The sequence below is a fragment of the Saccostrea cucullata genome, unplaced genomic scaffold (genome assembly GCF_032062105.1).
Source record: "Saccostrea cucullata isolate Sc308-1 unplaced genomic scaffold, CSIRO_AGI_Scuc_v1 ctg229, whole genome shotgun sequence".
NCBI lineage: Eukaryota > Metazoa > Mollusca > Bivalvia > Ostreida > Ostreidae > Saccostrea > Saccostrea cuccullata.
The window spans coordinates 311,937-334,677 of NW_026928915.1; the positions used below are offsets into that span (position 1 = coordinate 311,937).

Here is a 22,741-nt window from a genome sequence, read left to right on the forward strand (position 1 = left end):
TAATTTTTTGTTTGATTGATGGACAGACGAAACATACAAAATGCCGAGAATAATTGTATGCCAACCAATAAAACCCTGAAATTCTATGAAGTTGCTTGTTCTCTTAATTTTAAGTTAAAACTGATATCACATGAATAAGTAGTTGATTTCCTGAAGAAATAACTCGTAAAATATACTAATATTTTTAGCTCAACATAGTGTCTAGTCTTATATTTTTCAGGTACTTCATACAGATAAAAGCATTTCGTGGATATACACAAAGGGGAGACATTGCTTTGGATGATATATCTATCAGTCCAGAGTGCTTCCAAGATATAGCTAAAGAAGGTAGGTACTGACATTAATGCCCTGCCTGATAACAAATTACTTTAACATTACTGTACAGTTAAAAAAGTAATATAGGTGATAAAACCAATCAGCCTTAATGATTCCTTGATGGAGAAAGGAACATGAAAAAAAAGGTTTATGGTAATCTTGAAATGCGTACAGCAATTAATCCATTCGAACATAATCAGGAAACTTCCGAGATCTTTGCTCAATTTTTAGCTCACCTGAGCTGATCACCTTGTGTCCACCATCTGTCCATCCATCCATCCATCCATCTGTAAACTTTTCACATTTTCAACTGTTTCTGAAGAACCACTGGGCCAATTTTAGCCAAATTTGGCACAAAGAATCCTTTGGTGAAAGGAAATTTTATTTTTAAAATTTTAAAGGATTAAATGAAGACATTCTGTGTTCAAGGTATATTCACAGTATAATTGTCTTTTATGACATGGTTGAAAATGTTCTCTTACACATGCGTAATTCTAGTGGAATTATCAAATTCATTTCAAGAAATTTATGTAAGTTGATGAAAAATTTGTAATATACTTATCAATATCAATCAATTTTTTCTTTAATTTTTTTTGTAATTTATTTAAAATTCCTCTTGTTAAAAACATAGGTCAAGATGTGCTCAAGGGCGAATTTAGAGCCAAAACTTATGTGTAAGCATCCTGTGGTAGTTTAGATTCTAAATTGTTAAAAACGGGTAGGATGGGGCCACAAAAGTTATTACATATGGGGAAAGTCGGGTGAAGAACAGCAGGTCCAATTACTTAGTTGAGGATTGTTCCCAATGGGCCTCTTGTAAATGGTAAGTTTGTTAAAGTAGGGAAATGCAGAATAAAACTGACAGGAGGAGAAGTCAAGATTTGACAGACATAATGCTGGATAATGTAAGTCTGATCTCCTTATTAGGACACATCTGCTCTATTGCAAAAGAGATTATCAAAATTGATTAGCTAAGGTTTATTTCTTACTCCTTAAAGTGGCCAGTTGATTATGTATGGAAGCAATTGTCATAAAGAATTTAATTACGATAAGCTTTTTATGTATAAATCAAGGAAATTTTAATTTACATTATTTTCCTCATGTCATGTCAAAAACATAAGTGTCATGGCTTATGAAAATATTCAGTGCTTTGAAGTCTGCAGATATCCCTGTTTTAGAACATAATTATATATTCCTATGTCAAATTTTGATTTTGGGGGCAAATATTGGTCATCACTTAATATATATAGTCCTTTTAGCAAAACTACAGATTTGAAATTAAAAAACGGAATGGTTTTCCAGTTCTCTCCTGATTGCATGTGATATTTGTCAGCCATGTTACAAAGCAAGTGATCTATAGATTAATAATTAAGAGATCCTGTCCATCCATGCATTTGCTTCAAATGGTTTTCTTCCGCTTTATTCAGTAATTACTTTTCAGACTCCAATTAAGGTTCCTATGTCAAATTTTGATTTTGGGGGCAAATATTGGTCATCATAAACCCTCTGCTTACTCATATAAAATGTTTCTTTAACTTTTATAATTTTCCAAAAGAAAATTATAAGCTAAATGCAAACAATTTATCATGGCTTGCAGGGCAAAATTTGACAAAAGAGGCACTTCAACTTGACAGATTTATGAAGGAATAATAGAGATTTGTGTCATCAAGAGTAATCTCTCTTATCAGAGTACCAATGTACCTTAAGTAAGAGTGAGGTGACTTGCCAATCTAACACACACTTCTTAAAATTGACTTGTCTTTACCTTTTGATCTTGGATTTGTTAGATTACCAGAGTCACAAAGGTCTCTGATTGTTATTGTTTTCTTCCTTTGTTGTACATCATGTAAAAAAATTGAACATTTTCAGCTTCTGTTCTGGAAAGGCTTATAACTATTTTAAGCAATCAAAATAAATGCAATCATTAGAAATACTTTTTCAAACATTTGAATTCTTGATTTGATTACAAAAAGCAACAGCTAGACTCTTTATCAGTATTATTATACATGACCTGCGTTCATGGTTCTGGCTCCAGGTTTTCTTAGTCATAATGATAAAAATGCATTCTTTATTCTTTGTATCTTATTATAAAATCTTATAAATCATGGACATATAGCAAGCAAAATGTTTGTATGATTACAATTGAATCCCCCTCCCCCAAGGTGGGTTAAAGCACTTAGTTTTAGGTATTAGTATGTCATTTACTTTGACTAGACTATATATTTTAGTTTGAAATATGTTTGTTTTTCTCAATCATAGCAAGGAGTACATGTTAGGGGATGATTATTCCTCCATGGCACCTGATCCTACCTCTGAGTACATTTTTGTCAGGGAGGACAACTTTCACTAGCAATTAGCCCTGCATGTCTAGCCGACTTTGCAGTGTGTTTCAAACACTGCTAATGATTGGGCTAAATTTTAAATACATCAAGGAGGAAGCATCCTGGTAGTGTAGATGAAATTTTGTTCAAATAAAGACCCAAGGAGTAGGTTGATGCCATAATGGGGTTTCAAAGTTTAACCGAATAGAAAACAAGATGTGTTTGTTAAACACTGTGCTCGGCGGCAACAAAGTTCAAAAAAACTATTTTTAGCATATAGGTCACAGTCAAGGTCACAAGATCATTGACCTTGGTGTCATTTGAAAGAGCTTAATTAGTGGAATATGCATACCAAATATGAAGTCTGTATCTCTCACGGTTCAAAAGTTATGGTGAAGGTTTAAGTTGACAACAAACAGATAAACAGACAGACAGACAGGACAAAAACAATATACGCCCCTGATATATTGATCCAGGTGCTTAAAAATTTGCTGATAAAGAACAGAAGGGCCATATTGACTCAAATGTGTATTGTGTGCCATGGGACTCTTGTTATTTTAGTGTGAGGGAATGTTGTTTTATTACATTATATTAGAATTTGCATCATGCACTAAGAGAAAAAAATTTGCTTGCATTTAAGTGCACAATGAGCATGTTATTGATGCATTAAAGGCGTGGATCCAGAAATTTTTTCCAGGGTGGTCCACCCCAGTCAATAAAAAATCCAATCCCAGAAATTTCTTGACAAGCAAAAAAAAAAATTAAACTCGCACAAACGTCAATGACTATGACTTCTATTGCCTCAAATCTTTCCCTTTTCATACCCATTTCACACATATTTGCGTTTACCAGGGGGATGGGGGCAGCGTTTTCCAAGGGGGGTCAATGGTATCTTTTTTCTTGCTTTAGTATATACAGTTTTTAACCTTGGAAATTCGAGGAAGGATGTTGGGTTACTAAAATTGGGGGGGGGGGGGTCCTTACCCCCTAAGAAAAAAATTTGCTTGCCCCCCTGTTAGATCCGCGCATGTAAAAAGAGTAAAAAAGTATATGATTTTCACTACTTTAAATTGTAGAGCAATCCAGCAATGGAGAACTCTGTGAACCATTGACTTCAACAGAAGAAACTACCAGCACCTCTTTAACCAGTACCATACCAGGACTTATCTTCAAGTGGCAAAATGGAACAAGTAAGTGATGTAGAGTATGCAATACAATATGAGAGATTAAATAAAAAAAAATCTTCCTACTTTTGGACAATAAAATCAGGAGGGGGCATTTCAATGAGGCGAGAGGCAATTCCAAACAAACTATAAGTATATACAGGAGAAAGATGTCGTAAAACTTAAGTAGTGAGGTATCGTTGATGCATCTTGCGTTATCTCAGGTACTTATTGGCTTACATGTAGAATCAAAAAGTAGGTCACAGTGACCTACTTTTGACATATTATGGCTATATTTAACTATCTCAGGATCTTGTTGGATTAGAATCATCAAAGTTTGTCAGTTGGGTTTTCGGAGAATGTCAACCAAAAAGTAGGTCACAGTGACCTACTGTAGATCACTAAATTTTCGCGACACCTTATTTTCACGAGATAGTCATTGACTCTTGATTAGCGAGACAAAATTTTCACGAATTGTGGCTATTGCTCTATATTATCTTAAAGAATACTACTGTACGCGAGAATTAAATTTTCGCGAGCACATGGTCTCGCGTTATTACGCGAAAATTAAGTTCTCGCGAATAAAAAGTGATTTACAGTACTTTGGAATATCTCAGGTACTTATGGCTTATAATCATCAAACTTTGTCAGTTGATGAATCCTGGGTTTTCAGAGAATGTCAACCAAAAAGTAGGTCACAATGACCTACTTTTGACATTTATATATAATTATCTATATTTAAGTATCTCAGGTTCTTTTTGGCTTAGAATCATCAAACATTGTCAGTTGACGCATCTTGGGTTTTCGAATAACGTTGACCAAAAAATAGGTCACGATGACCTGCTTTTGAATATTTCAGGTATTTATTGGCTTAGAATCAATTAACTTTGTCAGTTGATGCATCCTTGCTTTTCAGACAATGTCAAAAAAATAGTAGGTCATGGTGACCTACTTTTGATATTTTATGTCAATATTTTGAATATCTCAGGTACTTATTAGCTTAGAATCATCAGAACATTGTCAGTTGATGCATCTTGGATTTTCAGAGATTGTTGAACAAAAAGTAGGTCACAGTGAACTACTTTTGAATTTTATAGCTTTTCAGGTCCTAATTGGTAGAATCTACAATCTTTGCCAATTGATGTATCTTAGGTTGTTGAAGAATATCAAAGAAAAAGTAGGTGACAATGGCCTAGTTTAAAAATTTTAAGACTATATTCAAATATTTCAGGTCATGAATTGCTTAGAATCATCAATCTTTGTCAATTAATGCATCTTGAATCGAAAAATTTCAATCAAAAAGTAGGTCGCCATTACCTACTTATGGTATTTTATAGCTATATTTAAATACCTTCAGTCCTAACTGGCTAAGAATCATCAAACTTTGTCAGTTGATGCATCTAAGTCTTCATAGAAGGTCAGCTGAAACTTTGGTCATGGTGACCTACTTTTTAAATTTTTTGGAAATTTTAAAATATTTCAGGTACTTTTAAGCTTAGAAACTCTGTTCAGTTGACCTCTGAATGGGACCTCAGAATGTGGACTTGGGACCTCAGAATGTGTTAAATAAAACAAAGGTCATGGTGACCTACTTTTGGAATTTCTTGGCATTGTTTGAATATTTCAAATAATTTGTTGTTCTTTGAGCAGTTTGGGTTTCAGAGTATACCAAAAAAGTAGGTCACTCTGACCTACTTTTGAAATCTGATGGCTATATGTTTGTATTTAAGCTAATAAGGGGCTTAGAATCATTAGACTTTGTCAGTTGATTATTCTGGGTTCTCGGAGTGTTTTAACCAAAATGTAGGCCATGATGACCTACTTTTGCAATTCCAAGGCTTCAGTTATATGTACAGGATATTTAGAGGCTTCAAGTAAAATTGATAGATTGTACAATTTATCAGAAGAGTGATTCAAGGCACTGGCCTCTCGTTTTAGTCCAGAATTCCTTTTAAAATATTAGAAGTTTTTTAAAAAAGCTCACCTGAAGGGTCACAATGGGAGATCGAGTAATATTTTGGAAAAAATCTTTAAAAATCTTCTCTTCAAGGTTGGCAAAATTAAACGTGTATGCTTTATTGATATAGTGACATTCTCAAGTACATGTAATAGAAAATTCAAATCTCTCCTCCCCAACAAGTAAGCCTTTCAGATGCTTGACAGAACAAGGTTCACTTATGGCTTTATTGGCCCCGTGAATTTCTGAAATACTGAAACTGCTTTATTTTAGTTTACAGTGCATTAAATATCACTTCGGCCTTTGGTAATTGCATGTCTATAAAAAATGACATAATTTTTTTGCTAGTGAATACATTATGACATCACAAAATGTGTCATTTTCCTCATATTCTGAAAAAGTTTACAAAAACGGCCAATTTTAAAAGCTATTTTTCAATATTTAATATAGAGTGCAACCTATGATCTAAGTTAAGCAACTAATAAGTGATACAACTGTTTCTGAGGATTACAAGTTATGTTTAATTATATCCCATGCAACAAGTTGCAGGAGGTATAATGTTTTTGACCCCTCCGTCAGCCAGTCAGTCAGTGTGTCAGTCAGTCAGTCCGTCAGTCCTGTTTTTTTGTCAGCGCAACTCCTCAGAAACCGCTGCACAGAATTTTGTCAAACTTTGCAGATATTCAGGACACAATGTGTAGATGTGCATATTTCCAGGAAATTTTGATTCCTTTATTTTTTCTGGGAATTTCCACACTTTTACACTTAGATTTTTGGTCATTCCTTGAATGTAGAGATGAACAGTTTGTCAGTGCAACTACTCTTAAACTGCTGCACAGAATATTGTCAATCTTTGCAGATATTTAGTACACAGTTTATAGATGTGCATATTACCAGGAAATTTTAATTCCTTTATTTTCCTGGGAATTTCGGCACTTTTCAACTTAGATTTTTGGCCATACATTGAATATAGAGACGAACAGATAGTCAGAAGACTCCTCTTAAACCGCTACACAGATTTGCTCAAACTTCGCAGATATTTAGTACACAGTGTGTACCATATATGTTCATATTACCAGGAAATTTGGATTCCTTCATTATTCCCAGCAATTTCAGCACCTCGAGTTTTGGGAGAGCTTGGGGTATGTGAGCTTGCTCACTTTTTCTTTCAATTTTCAGTTCAGAGGGTGTGCTCATAATATTTTCTGTCTCTGAAAATACTCAAATATACCTGTTTACATTAAAATTCAAGAACATTGCACTTCCATAAAGTCTGTGTTCCAAGATCTGAAGTTTAAGGAGAAAAATTTTAAAAGGAAATGAAAGTACTAAGTGACTCTAGTTTATTTTGATGTTTAAAATGGAACATAAAATGTTAGTCAATAAATTGGTATATGCAGGGTTGTTTTATGCATAAAGTGAACCGAGCTCTTCAACACAATCTTCTCTGAGGCATGCCATATGATTGGATTCATTTTTGTTCAAATCCAGTTTCAACTGCCTGTTCATCAGTGCATCTGTCTTTTTCATACATGACAATAATTTTTGTCGTAGTCTTCTCGGCAACCACTCATTACAGATGCTTGACATTGTAGCACATACTTTGTTGAGGCATGCAATATGGTGGGATTTATTTTTATATGATTCTTATGTCAACTTCCTATATATTTATCCCTGCATCTACCCATAACCGAACTTATGTATATTATTAACATATCTATCAATGTATACTCACATCAGAGCAGGGGTATTACTAAGTGAGCATTGGCTCACAGACTTCTTGTTAATGTCATATTGATTTAGTAATATCGGATCTAAATTCCAACCGCAAATTCTACATGGTGGATAAACATGTCATTGAGGATCAACAGTTGTGTAACTTGTTGCAAAAGGTTTAATCACTGTCAATATTTAATTTGGCTAAATACTAAAACTTAGCCAGTATGATTATCAAATATAATTTGTGAAATGTACACCATATATTATATCATTATTACATGAACATATTACAATATTGACATGACATTTTATGATCGTGAACGCCTTTGGGAATTCGGCAGTCCCTCTAACTTTTTTTTTAATCAGGGGAGAGAAATAAATTGTTCCTGCTTAAAAAGCAGAACTTATAAGATATATTGATTTTATGGTGAGCTGCCTATCTGTAGATTGGGTAAAGCTTTGATCAAGTTGTAAATCAAGGACCTAGGATGTGGATAGTATATTTGTCATTATTTTTGGAGACGGTAGTTTCGGGAACTAAAATTGCCCCTGCAAAGGGCAAGAATCAAGTTAGGTCAGTCTGGGAAATTAACGATGATGCAAATAAAATTAACAGTAAGTTGTCAATTAATTTTTACATATGCAAGTTTGTTTTTTTTTTTTTGTTTGAAAAATAGTTAGGCTAGCATTCTGATTTTGGTCTTTTAAAAGAAGAGGAAAACATTTTTGAATTATATTTTGGTCATTGTTTGAATTTAACATTCAAGTGCATATTGTTAATTGAGTTGTTGAGTATGCATTTATTTAAAATCTCAAAAATGAGAAAGTATATATCTCATTTCTTTTTGAGGTTTACACACTTGACTCTAGGTGTTTGGGGATTTCTTTTTCTTTTTCTCAGAAAAAAGTCATAAGCATTGAAATGTTAAGATTTAGAGAGAGATATGTGGCATCTGAGTTTATGATACATGTATGAAATAACCTGTAGATATATTAAATTAAGCACTTAACAATATTTGGAAAAAAAAAATGATAATGCAACAATTTAGATAGATTTGATATATAGAGATTAATTATACATACTTATCAGCTAGAGGGATGAAGGCCCAAGGACTGAAATTGGTTGGGGGCTTGTGAAAAAGGCTATGTTTTACTGTTAGTTATAAACTTAATAATGTCTTGTATGATGGAAGGAAAGAAAGTTACAGAATGCAATGAATAATGGCATCGCAGCCAGGAAGAGAATAAAAGTGGGGACCTGACCACAATTCTTAATTTATTAATCATTTCCATGTAAATTCGTAGAATTGAAAAGAAAAAAATATCATAGACATGCACATACATGTATATTCTGCACTCAGAAAATGAAGGGGTAATTTATTATATATTAAAATCTGCACTCAGAAAATTAAGGGGGTAAATTATTGTTTCAAATATAATTTATTGCAATTAGATTAATAAAACACAGTTAATTAAAGCTTGCAACCATAAAAAGTAGGAATTATTTATATCTAATATACAATTTTTAGCAATTAAACCAATGAATCACTGTTGATTTTGTAATCATGTAAAATGTGGAGGTAAATATCACTCAAAATGTAGCACACAGGGATGGAGAAGTGGATGTAAGATTATTTACAATCAATTTTTATGATAGTGGTCAATGAGTATGCAGCTTTACAAAAATTGGAGGAAGATTGTTTTCAAATCTGAGTCAGTGTGTTTTGAGTATGTTCAAATATTACCCTGATCTGTCTATAATGGCTAATTATATAGGGGTTTTTATATTTTTCTTGCAATGTACATTTGATTTGGTATTTAAAAAAAGAACTTTTTGAAAAGCATATGTAGAAGGTTCTCTCTCTCTCTCTCTCTCTCTCTCTCTCTCTCTCTCTCTCTCTCTCTCTCTCTCTGGTATACATACATGTAGATGTGATGTATTGATGTATGATCATGGTTTTAAAGGAAATGTGATGTATGATCATGGTTTTAATTAAGGAAAATATCAAAACAATTTTCAGTCTGCTTTGAAATAATCATATTTGCTCATTTATAGTCAATTGCAGATAAGTGTATGTAGAACAAAGCATAATGCCACTGACAAAAGAATTTTATTTGTGTTTGTCTATCACTCTTAAATCAAGGCCGTAACTACCATTGAGGCAAGTGAGGCAAATGCCTCACTAAATTTTTAGTTTTTTGAAAAGTGAAAAAGTTCTACATTGTTTATGTGTGTCTTCGTGCTAAATTAATATTTTCAAATTTTATTTCCATTTCTTTAAATCGTCCATCTCACCAGGTACCTCATTTTCATTTAGAACGCATGTAAAATTTAATTCAAAATTATTATTTAGATTTAGTAAATTGTTTGATTATTCAACACCCCTTCTAAGAATTTCTCATTCATAGTGGAACACTTGCCGATGGAGGGCTGCAAGTTTTAAATCTGTACTGGGCTTTCAGGATCACTGAGGATGACTGAACAGTGAGAGGTCTTTTTAGGATTCGGTTTTTACGGTCTCATCCGAAGGACCTGTCTCTACCTCCCGCAGTGGGATTCAAACCCGTGATGTAAGGATCAATTCCTTAGTCTGCGACTTTAGAGCATACGCTCTAACCACTGCGTCATGCGGGCGACAATTCAAAACGATAAATATTTTTAAGAATAAATCTTTTATTTTCTAATATCCAGTTTTCAGGACCTCCCACCCCTTGGAAATCTCAATCACTGGTCATGAGGTACTACCCTTGCCCCGTCTAAGACTAGGAATACCCAGCACCCTTGCCTCACTAAAAATTTGAGCCTAGTTACGGCCTTGTAAATGAAGGCAAATTGGACCTTGATTATTTTTATAAAGCTTGTTCACAACAAAAGAGTTTTTCATGACCTTGACCCAAGGACATTTTTACAAGTTCAAGGTTATTGACAGGAAATGCAAAAAAAATTGATATGCTTCACAATTTCTTATTGGAGAAACAATAGCAGTGTATCCTTTACACAATGATTGCTTAAAATGGAAGGATAATTCATGCTTTTAAGCCAAGGTCCTTTGTTCAAGGTTGCTTATGTTTTACTCATGTTCTTATCATATCTTTTAATGGAGAACACTGTATGGGCTCCTGATACAGTGTTTTTGTACTCCCGGAGGGTGGGGCCATAATAGGGAATCAAAGTTTTCTATTGAAATATATTGGCAAAATCTTTGAAAATGTACTTCTACAGAACCAATGACCCAGAAAAGCTGAAACTTACTGGAAATTTATTATAATTATATTTAGCATGTACGATGTCGATATTTGGCAGAAATTGATTTTTGAATGAGTTAGCATAGATTAGATTTAGCGCATTTCTCAATATTCTTATTTAATATGTATATATGTGCAAGATATTTAGCATTGTACTTGAATTAGCGGAAGTTCCTTTCCGCCAAAAGCGCTAAAAAGAATACACAGCCAAATGTAATATGTTTACAGTATGTGGAAGCATCCTGGAGTAGTGTAAATTGTAAATGATCAAATTATGGCCCCCCGGGGTAGGGTGGGGTCGCAAAAGGGAAACCACGCAACCAATTTAAACCAAATTTGGTATACAACATCTATGGGTGAAGGGAAACAAAAATTGTGAATTTTATGGTCCCTGCCCCCCTGGGGCCTTAGGGGTGGGGCCAAAACCACTAAAATTAATGAAATCTTTAAAAATCTTCTTCTTTACTCCTGGACATCAAGCAGTCAAACTGTTGGCATGAATGTAATGATCAGCATTGAGTCTTCTACCAAAATTTTGAAATTCATGGCCCCAGGGTCAGGGGTTCTAGTGCTAGGGTGGGGCCATAGAGTGAAAATGCATAATTTCTTTGAAAATCTTCTCCTCTCCTCCTGGGTATTAAATAAACCAACTAAGTACATACTGTAAATCACGTTTTATTCGCGAGAACTTTCTTTTCGCGTAATTACGCGAGACAATGAGCTCGCGAAAATTTCATTCTCGCATTTAAAAGTATTCCTTGTGATTATATAGAGTAAAAACAGCAATTCATGAAAATTATGTCTCGCTAATAAAGAATCAATGACTATCTCGCGAAAATTTAGTGATCTACAGTAGTTATGATGAGCAAGAGTGCCTCTACCAAAATTTTGAATTTTATGGCCCCAGGGTCAGGGGTTCTGGTGTTAGGGCGGGGCTCTATTGATTATATAGTGAAAATGCATTAATTCTTTGAAAATCTTCTTCTCTGCTCCTGGGTATTAAATAAACTAACTAAGAACATAGTTAAAATGAGCAAGACTGCCTCTACCAAAATTGTGAGGTTTATGGTCCCAGGGTTAGGAGTTCTGGTGTTATGGCAGGGCTCTGTTGATTAATTATATAGTGAAAATACATTAAATCTTTGAAAATCATCTCTGCGCCTGGGTAATAAGCAAATGAACTACCTAATATATAGCTATGATGAGCAAGAGCCCTTCTTCCAGAATTGTGAATTTCAAGGCCCCTGGGTAAGTGGTACCATAGATGGAGGTGGGGGGAGGGCTCTACTTATATACTGAAAGAAAAAAAAAGTTTTTTTTAAAGAAAAACTTTAAATTGAGAAGTTAAGAATAATGACATTTCAAAAAGCAAAAGACTTTTTTTGAATCCCCAAACACCATTATAGTATATTTTGTGAAGTTTGATGAATATTGTGGAAAGGGGGGGGGGTATATATTCAGGGTTCTCAACATTTGAAAATTTAACCATGGAGAAAGCTGCATGAAGGCGAAATGTGACCGAAAACATGACTGAGTGTTAGACTTCTTAATCTTCATTAATCAATGATTGTTTTTACAACCTTTGTAACCCAAAACGTTGATATATAACAACAAAAAAATAGGCTAAAAAATAATAATTAAATTTAAAAAAAAAAAAAAAAAAGATAATTATGTATCTTACTTCACAAATGTACCAAAATTTGCCCAAAACTGTAGTAACCTTTCAAAGGAATTTAAAGAAAAACTTTTGATACAGTAACCATGGCAATATTATTCATAAACTAATAATTATAAGAATTGTTGTAGCCTGCTGTATGAAACGTTTTGTTTGAAAATAACTAAAACTGATGAATGGGTAGTATTCTTTTTTAATTTAAAACACAAACGAACATTTGTCTCTTTCTTCTAAAAGTTCAGTTTTTCTAAATATTGCATTTTTCTTTGTTTATTTTTCCATGTGTCCCAGTGCTAAAAATAGGGCCACGTGACGTTTCATAAAAACAGGAAGTAACTCTAAAACTAAGAAAACTAAGACAGAGATTTACACTAACGTACATTTTATCAGAAAGATAATAAAGCTAAAACTTTAAAAACAAAGCCTGTGATATTGATTAAATTCAGAGGAATCAGGAATATGAAATTTTGAAAGAGTAATTTTTTTCTGGCACAAAAACTTGAATCGGATGATAATATCATGTTCGTACTCGTAATTCACTAATTGTCATCTTTTATGAACCCGTTATATAATCATGTAGTGAACAAGTTAAAGTTCTCAAAAATTATTTAAAATATGCGCAGGATAATTAAATCTCAAAAAATTGATCATCAGCTGATTGACTTTCCATTGTCATTCTTCACAGCAGAGTGGCCGATTAACGACAGTGTTTGTTTTAGCACGGTCTGGCTTTCTCTCGAGGTGCGTGACAGTCAAAGAATAAACACAATTAACTACTCAAGTCATAAAAAAGTAGGTGTCAGGACTGAAATGCAATAAAAATTTAATCATGGCGGCCGCCAATTTTAACCATGGCACAGTTTGTTTAACCATGGTGCACATAGATTTAACCATGGCGGGCCGCCATGGTAAAACCCGTTGTGGAGAACCCTGTATATTAAATTGCTCTCCTTCATATAATATTTATATGCTGTGTACTATGAACCAGAAGCCCATCATTTGTTTTGTATTGTAGCATTTAATTGTACTGTTTTCAGGACTTCACGTTTTCTAGTAAGGGGCGGGGGATGTGTGTGTGTCTTAGGTCATTTTTTGGTTACTTTATACTATATAGAATAATAACTCTGAAAATCAGAGGAGTTCTGAACATTTATTGATTCAAATTACACTTGAACGAAAATTGTACCCCCCAAATTTTTTTTTTTGCCCTCAGAAAACGGTCGTCCCTTATTAGAAATGTTCATTTTTATAGCTGGCTTTACATGTTTATTGCAGAGATTTGTAAAATATGAGATCTTTTCAGTTAAGGGCTGCCCCCCCCTTTTTGTTGCAAAATAGTTAAATAATAGTAATAGTTGTAAGTTTGAGTAAAAAATTGAAAAATTTGTACCCACCCTTTTTTTATGACTTGTCAAGGTTTTCATTCATTTTTCTTTTTTTTTCATTCTTTTGATTTTTTAAGCTTCTTCATTTTGTACTTCAGTAAGTTTATGGAAATTAATTTTTGGATAGGCATTAAGTTCTTTTTCTAACACTTTTTGTCACTTATAAACTGTTATGAATGATAATATTTTCAATGATACTTTGCATTAACATTCCTAAGAAAAATAGCGAGTATACACCCCGTGCACAACATGTTGCATTAACACCCCTGACACAACATTGATTTTTCGTCAAGATCTTTAAATACGAACTGTCAATACAAACAATTTGTACAAACATTTTTGTCACTTATAAACCATTATGAATAATATTTTCAATGATACTTTGCATTAACATTCCTAAGAAAAATAGCGAGTTTTACACCCCGTTCACAACATGTTGCATTAACACCCCTGACACAACATTGATTTTTCGTCAAGATCTTTAAATACGAACTGTCAATACAAACAATTTGTACAAACATTTATGTCAATAACATGTATTTAATGGTAATATATAGGGGATCATAAAACAAAGCTTTGTTCAGATATTTGATAATAAACATAGTGTAGCGTCAATCTTGCTCTGATCCTCAGAATTGTGTTGAGGTGTTTGCAGACCTGCCAACCAAAATTGATGCTATGAGGGGTCATGACCCAACATTCAGAAATGAAATGTTGGGTCATAGTGCGTGACGACATTTTTCGAGGTTTGAGTAACAATATACTGCAAACCAACTTTTATTCGCGTACGAGAAATTTTCGCGAGATTCGCGAGAGCCTCGTCATCGCGAATATTTCTCGCCGCGAATGGGACCTTACCGTCTCTTTTTCTATTTAAACAACAGTCCCAAAAAGGCTTGGTCGCGAAAATTAATCGTCGCGAACTACTTTACTCCCGGTAAATCGCGAAATAAAGTCATCGCGAATAAAAGTTGGTTTACAGTAGTCCCCAATTTTTAGACATCAGTTCAAACACATATAAGTATACATTATTACATTTTATGCAGGCTTAATTTATAATATTTACAGGCTATTTTTGCTTGTTTAAGCACACTTTGAGGGAAAGTATTCATGACATTCATGCCTCATGGTCTTTGTTCTGTTTTGTACATAGCAATGAGCAAACTGTGTCATTTTTCAGTTCAGGTCTGCAGTCTTTGACAATTTTTTTCATCATGGAGAACATTCTCTCAGAATCTGCATTAGAAATGGGGATTACAAGACACATTAAAGCAAGTTTGCTTAAACAAGGAAATCTTTTCTTCTTGGTGAATATGTCCTAGCTGCATTTCAGTTAATTCTTCCCAATATCTCTCAAGTGATGTTCTGTCTGGTAGTTCAGCATCTGCCATTAGTTGGTAGTCCATGAACTCATCTGTAAGCTGTTGATACTCTTCTTCTTTCAGGACATTAAACCTCTTGCATAGGTGAACAAATGAAATATAGTAAAATAATTTTCACATTTGTTTATGTATAATGTTTAAATGAATAAAATACTCCACAATATTTTAGTTCAAAATTAAAGCCAAACGCACTTGGCTAAATACAGCTTACTCCAATAATATTAGACTCGCTTATTTTGAAATGAAAATAAATCCCCCATTTTTGCCTCTAATATTCTTTGCACTAAAATAACGGTTATATTGAAATCGGCTATATTGAAATTTCGCTTATATTGAACCCACTGATCGGTCCCCACAGGTGATAATTAGTTGTTTTCATAACGGTTACTGTAAAAGTACTTTTTTCCGCGTGGTATAAATTTACGCTACAGTACCGACCGAACACAACCTAACAGAAAGCGAACCCGGAGCGGACCCCGGGTTCGCTCTGTGGGTCCGCTCCGGGTTCGCTCGGGGTCCTCTAAGGCTGACCCCGAGCGAACCCGGAGCGCACCCAAAGCGAACCCGTAGCGGACCCCGAGCGAACCCGAAGCGGACCCAGAGAGCGAACCCCAAATTCAGTAGCGGTCCCAGAGAGCGAACACGGGTTCGGTATTTCTTTACAGAGCTGTCAATCAGGATTAGCGATTAACCAATCAGCGCATCAACCAATCAAAATAGCATATTGATCTGTCGATTGGGATATAAGATCGAACGTGTTGATTTAGGTCGACATAAATCCAAACACTTTACATAGAAGTAAAACGTGTGAATGTGCTGTGTTAATCTATTGTGCCAATTAAAATATTATTTGATATTTATTTATCTTAATTCTCCGGGTTGTATTTTATATTTATATAATATTTAATTTCTTTTTTTATTAAAGCAATTAATTAAATAAATTGGATAAATACATCAGTCAATGCATAAAAATGGAAATCAATTGATATTACAATTTTTACTGACAAAAAGCGGAGAAAAGAAATATAGTTGGTCTTCGACAATTATTGTAAAATTTCATCATCTCAAGTTGAATTGGAAATTTATATAAACACTATTAAATAAAGAAAGAAATCCGAACCGCTATAAAGTACGTGTGGTTTATCGGGGTAAACTCAGGTGAAGTGCGATTTACATAATTGAACGAATTAATTACGCTAATTAATCACGACATTTAGTAAATCGTACATTGTTTCATTCTCTCAAAATGCGTAACTATACTTGACAAAGAATAATCAGAGAAATATAATATAGAAGGGATATTTTAACATATGAATTATGATCTATTATAAATTTTGAAATGTTTTAGGACTAATTATTGGAAAAAAAATAATTAATAAAGGCGTTAGCAATGCATAGTTATGTGGGTTGTTCGAAAGATTGTAACGCAAATTAACTGTAGAGTTACACTAAATTGAAAGAATACTTTTGTTAAGTATCATCAGGAATTGGGTCTAATTCACGTTCATTCTGGTGAAGTCATTCAGTTTGTTAATACCATTAGGGCAGACTGACTTCAATCTGTGCATCCAGAAGGAAGAGTTTTATATACATGCATTTTTTCATGCCCAAGAAGATTAAGAAGATCAATAATTTTGATGTAAATTTTGAATAATTTAATGTAACACGTACATTGTGAAATCATAAATAAAATAATTAAATAATAAGAATTTTTTAAAGACAATGTGTGTGTGTGAAATAGGGGGCATATATTAATATATTCTTATTGGGTCGGGAGAGCAATTACTATTTGCCTTTTTCTTTATTCTGATAAAAATCATTCTCATTCCAAAATTTTGACCGTGGAAAAGCTCTAATATACAGTGTAATTTTTTTTCTTAGAAAATGTCCGGGAAATATTTATTACGAACTTTAAATGTGTAACTACTATAAATGAAATCTAAATATATCAGATGTACCAAAGGTTACATGTAATTTATAGATGCGATATCATGATTCACGTGTTAAGTTAACATTCAAACTACAATTTAGCAAAACGTAGGGAATAACAAATGTATTTTTAAACAATTTAAAAGGTATTGAGTTTAAATTTCTTTCGTCAGTTTCACTTGTACACCATTCGATACACTGAAAATCAATTCAACACTCTTTTCTTCCTCTTCTTTTTTTTTGTTTTCTCGTTATAACTTAAGAAAAAAAATGCCTTATAACTCGCAGTTAGATTAGTTTGAATTTCTCGGGATAGAAAAATCAAGGAAATCAATTATTCATGCACATGTAAATCTACGTCGAATAAACAGTTTAATTATAGAAAATTTATGAATGTTCTCCATAATGTCACAGTTTACATGTACAGTGTACATGTCCGCATCGTCGCATAAACAACAATGATCGATCCACAATACCATTACTGTATTGGAATATACAAGGGGCGGGGCTTACTGGCGGTGAGATAAAAGCGGGGTCCGCTTCACGCATCAGTGCGTAAAGCGGTCCCAGGAAGCGAACACCGGGTTCGCTCTAGCGGACCCAGAGCTGACCCCGAGCGAACGCGGAGCGCACCCAAAGCGCACCCGGAGCGGTACCAAAATTTCTGAAAGCGAACCCGAAGCGGACCCCGAGCGAACCCGTGAAGCGAACCCGGGGTCCGCTCTGGGTTCGCTTTGGTGTTAGGTTGTGTCCGGTCGGTACTGTATGTCCGCGGACACAAACTTTCCGCGGAAATATGTCCTAGCGTACTTAATATAAATGTATGGCATACAGTGACAGTCTAAGAAATCCGCGTAATTTTCTACCCGCGGATTAAACAGAAATTGAGATTCCGCGGAATTATGAACCCGTGGAAAAAAGTACGTCTACAGTATATTGAAGTACTCCCTGGCTTTACAGTTGGCGATAGAAATTATGCCTGATTGACCAGTTGATATAAAAGGTGCGAATAATTAAATTTTCAACTTATGTGTAAATTATACTGCATGCTCTTACAAAATAAAATTATTCACTGTTAAATTCTTTGTTTCCACATATATAATATTGAGATATTGAGGCTAAATGTAATGTAGTTGCCCTCTAGAGAAATTAAATACGTTAATTACTATTGATAAGTCTAAATTCAAAATAGCTGAGGGATTAATAATTAACCCGAGTACACTTGCGATGAAATACAAGCATCGTTCGATAGTACTCAACCGTTTAAGTCCGGTGATTTTTCTCCAAAACGTAAATAAACGCGATCGTGGAATAATAACAAGGTTGAAGATTGTCTTTTGAATGTAACAGAAAGAAATAATTTTGTTTAAACTTTCAAGGACTTATATTCTATGTAATCTCTTCACTGTTAAAGATAAACGATGATAGAATTAATCTGTTTGGGTTAGTTCTTTATTTCATAGTGGGATTGAACTTATAAAATGGCGGCGTCACAATTTCGCTCATATTGAATTATGGATATATTGAAATAATTTGCATGGTCCCCAGAATTTCTTTATTTAACACTCATGAGGACTGAATCCCCCTCTTCATCAGAGTAGCTTAAATTAATGTGTATAAGTAATAACCATCTGCTTGCATGTTCTCCAATATTTTAGATTTCAAAACTGTTGTATTTATACGTCAATCTAATATCTTGCACTGTTTTTTTTCCAATACATTTTTACACACTAGGTGATGATAGTAGGAGGATTCATTGATAGCTTATTTTTATGTCATCTTGGACATTAAGTCAAGGTTTTCTTGTTTGGACTGGAACAGAGTCAGTGACATAGGTTTTAATTAGGATAGGGTATTCCCTATCCTTCATTTGTTCAGCTTGTATGTAGTCTGAAATTCTCACCAGCTTGATCATTTTGAAAGCCTTATTCTTGAACAGAATTGTCCTGGCCAAAGAAAAAACATGATAATTTAAAGCAATATGAGCTACATGTTTGACATGGTTTTTATGCCCCCCTTCGAAGAAGGGAGGGCGTATTGCTTTGCTGCTGTCTGTCGGTCGGTCGGTCGGTAGGTATGTCGGTCTCTCGGTCCATTTAGTTTCCATTCATTTTCTTCACAACCATTGCGCATACTGAAATGAAATTAGGTATACAGATACATCAGGTGAATATCTAGTTCAAGTTCTGTTTTGGGTTCAATTGCGCCATTTTTGACAGAGTTATGCCCCTTGGACTTGGAGAAATTCCACTTATTTGCAGTTTCCGTTCATTTCCTTTGCAGAGGTTGCACATATTGAAATGAAATTTAGTATATCAGTTGAATATCTAGGTCAGGTTCCGTTTTGGGTATGATCGCACCATTGTTGTCAGAGTTGTGCCCCTTGCACTTAGAAAAATTCCACTTATTTGCAGTTTCCGTTCATTTCCTTTGCAGATGTTGCACATATTGAAATGAAATTTAGTATACAGATTTATCAGCTGAATATCTAGGTCAAGCTATGTTTTAGGTATGAACACACTATTTTTAGCTCTACTGGTCAGAGACCAGAAGAGCTTATGCGATAGTAATGCGTCCGTCGTCCGTCCGTCTGTCTGTCCGTCTGTCTGTAAACAATTTTTCAAAATGCTACTCCTCCTACAGTTTTGGTCTAATTTCAATATAACTTAGCACACAAGTAGACTACACTAAGATACATAATTCTGTGTATCGGTTTTTGATTTCGATGAACGGTGTTGCCGTGGTTACTAAAAATAGAAAATTCTGTGAAATTCTTTCAAAATGCTACTCCTCCTACAGTTTTGGTCTGATTTAAGTATAACTTGGCACACAAGTAGACTACAGTAAGATACATAATTCTGTGCATCGGTTTTTGATTTCGATGAACGGTGTTGCCGTGGTTACTAAAAATAGAAATTTCCGTGAAATTCTTTCAAAATGCTACTCCTCCTACAGTTTTGATCTGATTTCAGTATAAGTTGGCAAACAAGTAGAATACACTAAGATACATAATTCTGTATATCGGTTTTTGATTTCGATGAACGGTGTTGCCGTGGTTACTAAAAATAGAAATTTCTATGAAATTCTTTCAAAATGCTACTCCTCCTACAGTTTTGGTCTGATTTCAATATAACTTGGCATACAAGTAGACTACACTTAGATACATAATTCTGTGTATCAGTTTTTGATTTCGATGAACGGTGTTGCCGTGGTTACTAAAAATAGAAATTTCCGTGAAATTCTTTCAAAATGCTACTCCTCCTACAGTTTTGGTCTGATTTCAATATAACTTGGCATACAAGTAGACTACACTAAGATACATAATTCTGTGTATCAGTTTTTGATTTCGATGAACGGTGTTGCCTTTGTTACTAAAAATAGAAATTTCAGTGAAATTCTTTCAAAATGCTACTCCTCCTACAGTTTTGGTCTGATTTCAATATAACTTGGGACACAAGTAGACTTCACTAAGATACATAATTCTGTGTATCGGTTTTTGATTTCAATGAACGGTGTTGCCGTGGTTACTAAAAATAGAAATTTCTGTGAAATTATTTCAAAATACTACTCCTTCTACATTTTTGGTCTGATTTCAATATAACTTAGCACACAAGTAGACTACACTAAGATACATAATTCTGTGTATCGGTTTTTGATTTCGATGAACGATGTTGCCGTGGTTACTAAAAATAGAAATTTCTATGAAATTCTTTCAAAATGCTACTCCTCCTACAGTTTTGGTCTGATTTCAATATAACTTGGCATACAAGTAGACTACACTAAGATACATGATTCTGTATATCAGTTTTTGATTTCGATGAACGGTGTCGCCGTTGTTACTAAAAATAGAAATTTCTGTGAAATTCTTTCAAAATGCTATTCCTCCTACAGTTTTGGTCTGATTTCAATATAACTTGGCACACAAGTAGACTTCACTAAGATACATAATTCTGTGTATCGGTTTTTGATTTCGATGAACGTTGTTGCCATGGTAACTAAAAATAGAAATTTCTGTTAAAAACTCTCAAAATGCTACTCCTCCTGCAGATTAAGTCTGATTATAATATAATGTGGCATGCAAATAGACTATACTAAGAACATAAAGAGACTTAATCAAGGATCATTAAGGTCTTCCGTCCTCACGGAAGACCTTATAGTGATTCCATTGTTTCTTATTATTATTCTTATTAAGGTCTTCCGTCTTCACGGAAGACCTTATAGTGATTCTACTGTTTCTTATTATTAAGGTCTTCCGTCTTCAGCGGAAGACCTTACTGTTATTCTTAGGTTTCTTTTCCACTATTTTTATTATTATTATTATTGTTTTTTTTCTTACCGATTTTGTGCACGCGAGTTCTCGAAAACGGCTCGCTCGATTTTCATGAAACTTTCAGGACTGATAGAGCATGTAAAAAACTAGATATATATTTTTTTGTTTTGATGACGTCACTTCCGGTTTTGAGATTTCCGCGTTTAAGTGATTTTCAGAGGGTCACTTTGTCCGGCAGTTTTCTGAAAAACCACTCAACACAGAAGCATGAAATTATCAGTGTTGCTAGAGCAACCTTTGGAGAAGTGAATTTCGTATATCACAACCACCGGAAGTACGAAGTGTCGACGCTCGCTATGGCCCGAAAATAGTCCTACCAAGAATTTCAAAAGTTTTAACACCTTTTCTACGATAACTTTTTACCTAGAAATATTTCGTTAAAACATGTAGAACAAAAGAAGTGTAGAATTGCATGATCTTTCAAATGATTTCCAAGAAAAAAGGACTGGCCCCTAAAATAAAGGATCCAGAGGGGCCAAAACGTTTTATCTGATATCTCAAAAAGTGTTGACAATTTGTTAAGCATCATAGAAGGAAAGTTGTTCAAAATAATAAATAGCAGAGGCAGAGATCATTTAAAGTCGTTAAAATACAGTCATTTCCGGTCAGGCCGGAAGTATTTATAAATGGCTCGTTTTTTCCACACATAACCGTAAATGTCTATCAATCTCGATATCATCGTCTTCAGAATTAGACGGAAGACTTATTTGTTGCTTTGCAACAAGCTCGTCTAGTTATTATTATTATTATTGTTTTTTTTCTTACCGATTTTGTGCACGCGAGTTCTCGAAAACGGCTCGCTCGATTTTCATGAAACTTTCAGAACTGATAGAGCATGAAAAAAACTAGAACTATTTTTTTTGGTTTTGATGACGTCACTTCCGGTTTTGAGTTTTCCGCATTTTAGTGATTTTCAGAGGGTCACTTTGTCCGGCAGTTTTCTGAAAAACCACTCAACGCAGAAGCATGAAATTTTCAGTGATGCTAGAGCAACCTTTGGAGAAGTGAATTTCGTATACCACAACCACCGGAAGTACGAAGCGCCGACGCTCGCTATGGCCCAAAAATAGTCCTATCAAGAATTTCAAAATTTTTAACACTTTTTCTACGATAACTTTTTACCTAGAAATATTTTGTTAAAACATGTAGAACAAAAAAAGTATAGAATTCGGAGATCTTTCAAATGATACCTCGAAAAAAGGGCTGGCCCCTTAATTCAGGGGCCGAGAGGGGCCGAACGTTTTTCCTTTATATCTCCAAAAGTATTTAGAATTTGTAATACGTCAAAGAAACAAAGTTGTTCAAAATGACAAGCTTAA

At 34.2% G+C, this 22,741-nt stretch overlaps 1 protein-coding gene across 1 annotated transcript in view; it reads left to right on the plus strand.

The window, feature by feature from the left end:
• Positions 1-22,741, plus strand: part of LOC134279188 (MAM and LDL-receptor class A domain-containing protein 1-like) — a 96,968-nt gene that overhangs the window by 56,850 nt on the left and 17,377 nt on the right. The window contains exons 8-9 of the mRNA XM_062761539.1: positions 221-327; positions 3,713-3,826. Of these exons, the coding sequence (XP_062617523.1) occupies positions 221-327; positions 3,713-3,826 (221 nt within the window). The remainder of the gene's footprint in view (positions 1-220; positions 328-3,712; positions 3,827-22,741) is intronic.